Source organism: Otolemur garnettii, unplaced genomic scaffold (genome assembly GCF_000181295.1).
Source record: "Otolemur garnettii isolate 467f Iridium unplaced genomic scaffold, OtoGar3 scaffold00039, whole genome shotgun sequence".
In the NCBI taxonomy this organism is placed as follows: domain Eukaryota; kingdom Metazoa; phylum Chordata; class Mammalia; order Primates; family Galagidae; genus Otolemur; species Otolemur garnettii.
The window spans coordinates 1,657,798-1,663,546 of record NW_003852434.1 but is presented as its reverse complement, the minus strand read 5'-3'; the positions used below and the strand labels follow the sequence as shown (position 1 = coordinate 1,663,546).

The 5,749-nt window shown below is 40.7% G+C and overlaps 1 protein-coding gene across 1 annotated transcript; it reads left to right on the top strand.

The window, feature by feature from the left end:
• Positions 1 to 22: 22 nt before the first annotated feature.
• Positions 23 to 3,439, top strand: TIGD2 (tigger transposable element derived 2). The gene is made up of 2 exons (XM_003790016.3): positions 23 to 393; positions 577 to 3,439. The coding sequence occupies exon 2, from the start codon at positions 1,495 to 1,497 to the stop codon at positions 3,070 to 3,072; it is 1,578 nt and encodes a 525-aa protein (XP_003790064.1). The 5' UTR covers positions 23 to 393; positions 577 to 1,494; the 3' UTR covers positions 3,073 to 3,439.
• Positions 3,440 to 5,749: the final 2,310 nt, after the last annotated feature.

Genomic DNA, 5,749 nt, shown 5'->3' with positions numbered 1-5,749 from the left:
GGCCCCGCCTTCCAGCCGAGGAAACGTTCCTGCGGGGGCGCGCGCGTGCTCTCTAATCCCCCGCCTTCCGGCTCCGGCGGCGACGCTCTCCTGTCGCCGCAGCCGCCGCGCCGCCGGTGTCAGCCTCCCTCGGGAGACTCCATTTGCTCTTGGTGCGGTCTGACCGCCGTGCCGGCGGTCGGAGAGCGATGCCCCCGGCCGGCGGAATGGCGTTCCCCGCGCCCAGCGGCCGCTCGCTGGCCGGCTGGCTGCGGCGGTGACACCCCGGTCGCTGGCGTCCACGGCAGGATCCGAGCTCCCTCCGCGGGAGGAAAGACGTCCCGCGCTCTGGAGCTCGCCCGCGGGGAGAGGCCCTTCCTACCCCGGCTCTCTCTGACCTCTTAATTTCGGGAGGTAGGCTACTCAGGTCCCTCGGTGTCACCCGGATAATGCCTGAAAGCAGTATTGTCGTACTTAACTATCTGTCACACTAATAAAAAGCGTTAATTTTCTCAACATAGTTGCGGATAGATGTGGGTAATGCCACAGTTCCTGATATTGAATTGAAAAAAAAAATGTTTTTGGTATTTTCTTTAGGTTTCGGAGGCTCCGAGTACCTATACGGCCCCCAGAGGAACTACTTCTGCTGGCCCACAGAGGATCATCTTTCACCGGGATTATTGTAGCACCATCTTCAGCGAGCTTCCCACCCCATAGCCTTTACATCAGGGCCTAATTTCCACCAATGAAGTTTTTTGATGCTTTCTTTAATAATGTGACATCGCCTCTTGTACTCCTTCCTCCTTTGCAGTTGCCAAATCCACTAGGTACAAGTCGCGTTAAAGTTCAGAATTTTCTGCCTGGCCGCTTTTGCCTTGCTGGCACCGCTCACTTCTGTCCAGCTCACCTTACCTGGCTTGCCTTTGATTTCCATAAGCACTCAGCTCGCATAACGTGTAGCCCTTGCCTAGAGAGACAGCATTCCATACAATCCATTGCTTGACAAAGACCACATAGTCAGGGGTGAGCTTTTCCATTATATTTTCCTGTATGTCAGCTTTGCAAGTCCTCTCTTGACTTTAGCTGTTTATTCCCTAGCACATTTCTCAAACTGTTTCTCTGAGTCTTAGAGGCTTTATCAAAAAACCTTACTAGCAATGATTGCAGTAATTGAGTCTGCAATCATCCTGTTTTAGAGACCTTGCTAGTACAGTATTGATTCAAACTCTAACCTCCAGTAAGATTGCAGTTCATGAAAAGAACTTATACTAAGTGAGGAGGAGGAGGACAAAAACAGGTATAACTGGAGACAGGTATTGTAAGAACTTGTAAATTTAAAACAGGCCTGCAAGGGAAAGGATTCATATCTGTAAATTGGCCATCACATTATCATCTAGGTCCAGTGTGTGAGAGAAGGGAAGAATCTTAAGACCTCATTTTCTATTCTCTTTGTATTGAAATCTAAGTTGTTAATTATCTTGTGCGAGTAATTGCCTAAAATATTAGACCCTTAAAATGCTGGGCAAACGCAAGCGTGTGGTGTTGACAATTAAGGACAAGCTTGACATTATTAAGAAACTTGAGGAAGGCATTTCTTTCAAAAAACTTTCTGTGGTGTATGGAATTGGTGAGTCCACTGTTCGTGATATTAAAAAGAACAAAGAGAGGATTATAAACTATGCAAACAGTTCAGATCCCACTAGTGGGGTATCCAAACGTAAATCTATGAAGTCATCAACATACGAGGAACTCGATAGAGTTATGATAGAGTGGTTTAACCAGCAGAAAATGAACGGGATTCCAGTGTCTGGAACGATTTGTGCAAAACAAGCCAAGTTCTTTTTTGATGCTTTGGGGATGGAAGGTGATTTTAATGCATCATCTGGCTGGCTAACTCGATTTAAGCAGCGCCATGGTATCCCAAAGGCTGCTGGCAAAGGAACAAAATTAAAAGGAGATGAAACTGCTGCCAGTGAATTTTGTGGGAACTTTCAGGAATTTGTTGAGAGAGAGAATCTACAACCAGAGCAAATTTATGGTGCTGATCAAACAGGATTGTTCTGGAAATGTCTACCATCAAGGACATTAGCTCTTGAAAACGAGCAAAGTACTTCTGGGTATAGGTCGAGCAGAGAGAGAATCATTATTATGTGCTGTGCAAATGCCACAGGTTTACATAAACTTAATCTTTGTGTCGTGGGGAAGGCAAAAAAACCTCGTGCATTCAAAGGAACTGACCTTTCAAACCTTCCTGTTACTTATTTCAGTCAAAAAAGTGCGTGGATAGAGCAATCTGTTTTCAGACAATGGTTTGAAAAATACTTTGTGCCACAGGTACAGAAGCATTTGAAATCAAAGGGGCTTCTAGAAAAAGCAGTGCTGCTTTTAGATTTCCCACCAGCTCATCCTGATGAGGAAATGTTGAGTTCAGATGATGGCAGAATAACTGTGAAATATTTGCCACCAAATGTCACAAGTTTAATCCAACCTATGAGCCAGGGAGTTCTAGCCACTGTAAAAAGATACTACCGAGCAGGACTTCTCCAGAAATACATGGATGAGGGAATAGACCCAAAAATGTTTTGGAAGAATTTGACAGTGTTGGATGCAGTTTATGAAGTATCAAGAGCTTGGAACATGGTAAAATCTAGTACCATAACCAGAGCTTGGAAAAAACTTCTCCCTGGTGTTGAAGAGAATTCAGGCATGAACATGGATGAAGGAGCCATTTTAGCAGCTAACTTAGCAACGGTTTTACAGAATACGGAAGAATGTGAACAAGTTGACATTGAGAACATTGATCAGTGGTTTGACTCCCGAAGTAATGACTCAAGTTGTCAGGTGCTCACTGACAGTGAAAGTGCTGAGGACCAGGCCAAGGCTGCGGAGCAAAAGACTTCCAGTAAGACTAGAAAACTGGAACCGAATCCAGAGAAACACATTAGCCATAAAGCTGCACTTGAATGGACTGAAAATTTACTAGATTATCTAGAACAGCAAGATGACATGCTTCTGTCAGATAAATTGGTATTGAGGAGGCTTCGGACCATAATTAGAAGAAAACAGAAGATCCAAAATAACAAAAGTCATTAATAGGGTTCTTAAGTGTTTCAGTGTATTTGCATCTTTTTGACTGTTTATCTGCATTGAAACTTAATTGAAGTCCTGTCGATTCTGAGGCTAAATACATTTTATAAATGATTTTAGGATTAGATGCCATTTGGGGGTCCTTATGTTCCAGCTCTTTAACGTTGGTTGACTCTAGTCATTGGGCATTGACATGTAATCATTTTGTCTACTGTTTTCTAATTTGTGTTTTGCTAATTAGATGATAAGGTCCTGAGGTCAGGGATCTTGTGTCTATTTTGTGCCTAAATTTTAATGTGTCTAATAAAGGGCCATGCACACTGGAGGCACTCAATAAATCTTACTTAACTTGAATTTTTAATGACTTTCTCTTAACTTCAGTTTCCAAATTGAACTATGTTGGGGATAAGTTTCTATTTCCAGTTTTCCACTGCTGCAAATCTTAAAGTGGCTCAGCAGAGGTTGTGCTTGAAGTACTTCACTGTGCCCACAGAGAATTGAAGAAAAATAATTTTAAGCCTCGTACATGGCAATTCTGTACTAATACTATTTGCACAATCAGCAGTTCCAATCGGTCATCTCTGAGTGTAGTGGAGGAAGAGAAATAAGGTTAAAACGTCTCCAGAAAAAGTGTTTGCACTTCACTTTTATCCCATCTGACAGTTTGGTGAGTTCCTTCATAGCGTGGAAAGAATGCCATTCTAGGAAAACAGGATTCAGTTCCCAAACCCTTGCAAGTAGCAGTGAAGTAAAATTTGATTATCTGTCTTTTTGATCGTTTATTGATGTCAGTAGTTTTTCTCTTTGATAAGCTATTTGTCATTTGTGTAACACTTTAAAGCTTACAAAGTATGTCATTTACTTTCATATAGTGTATCATTCTGTGAAAACTAATAGTGAGAATATAAGCATACATGTGATTTGTGAATCAGCACATGCACAGTGGGCTAATAGTAACTAGAACATGGGAGAGGCACTGTAGGGGGCCCAGATGCTGTGTGATCATAGGCAGATGCTGTGTGCTTAGCTCTATCTGTAAACTAGGAATAATACCTATTTCAGTATTTTGTGAGGAATAAATGAGGTGGCATATGCATTTGACATAGTATGGGCTTAGAACAGGGCTCTAAGTATAACACTGTTAGCTACTTACTGTTATTGCATTGCAGAAACCATGCATTTAAACTCAAAGTGAAAATCCTTCTAAGAGAAGGGAGATAAAATTTGAGATATAAGTAGTTTTAGCCGAAATAAAATATGATTTATTTCAGTGAAAACTGAAGGGTTAATCTAATTTAAAAGGCATTTAGTAATTTAAAAGGCATCCACTGGTAGGCATTGTAAGGTGTACAGACATGTTTGAAACTTCTTAGGTTAAATATAATGACAAAATAGGAATGGAATTGCAATTTCTTTGACAGGCCTATTAGCACCTTCCTGATAATATAAGTAGATACTGACTTCGTTCATAGAGGAAAGTCTATATTACTAATATTGGCATAATTCATTGAAGTAATAAAATACCTTTAAGGTAGATGAGATAGCAGAAAACAGGACATTTGGAATATTTTATCAAACTAAAATCATTTACACACAGTAGAAAATCAGAGCAAAAGGAATGTCACAGGAGACAGTGGTTATAGTAATTAGGCCCTGCCATTTACAGAGAGCTTCCTTTGTCATTTGACTTGAGAGGACTTTATGGCCCCAATCTGGCAATTTTCTTTGATAAGGCTGTCATTAGCATTCAATTCTGCCCGTGGAGTGGAGGTGGTGGATTCTAGAATGGCTTTTCCAGAAGACTTCTAAGAATGTGCTTGCTTTAGGAGAATTCATACATCATTATTAATACACCTTCTTCGGTTTACACAATTATTTCATCACCTACCTGATAGGCTTCGGGAAGTTGAACTCTGCAGATAAGTCTTGAAGTCATTTGGCTTCCTGGACACCTGGGGATTCTGAAACTTGATAGTGGTAATGACATTTGAATATAGCTTTGCATTTTAAACGGCTTAATCTTGTGTTTTATCATAAATGCTAATATAAATTGTGCATTCTAATTTTCTAACTCATTGACATAAAAAAAATTCCCCCCGCCAGATACTGTAGTATATTAGATGCTCTAGGACAGTGGTTGTCAGCCTTCCTAATGCCTCCTAATGCTGCGACCCTTTACTACAGTTCCTCATGTTGTGGTGACCCCAACCTTAAAATTATTTTCATTGCTACTTCATAACTCTATAATTTTGCTACTGTTATGAACCGTAATCTAAATATCTGGTACTCAGGATGTATTTTCATTGTTGTAAAAGGGTTGCAACCCATAGGCTAAGAATCCCTGCTCTAAGAAGACACATTGTGGTTATCTTGGTTAAGCTTATGTGCCTGTAAGTACCCTACTTTATAAAGCTCAGACACAGGTACTCTCATTTGACTTTGTGCACCTTAAAGAAGAGATCCACAAATTCTAATTATTGGTTACTGTTTACAAAAACGCGTATTTTTTAGAGGAGGGAGAAGCAGAACTCAGACCAAATGGGGAAAGTGGCTGCTAAGAGCATGTTTTTATTAAAAATTGCATAGAGGGAATATTTACTATTTCATAAGTCAATATCAGAGTAATAACGGGATTGGTTGGAAAACTTATGGCACAAGATAAATATAAAAGATTTGACAGGGT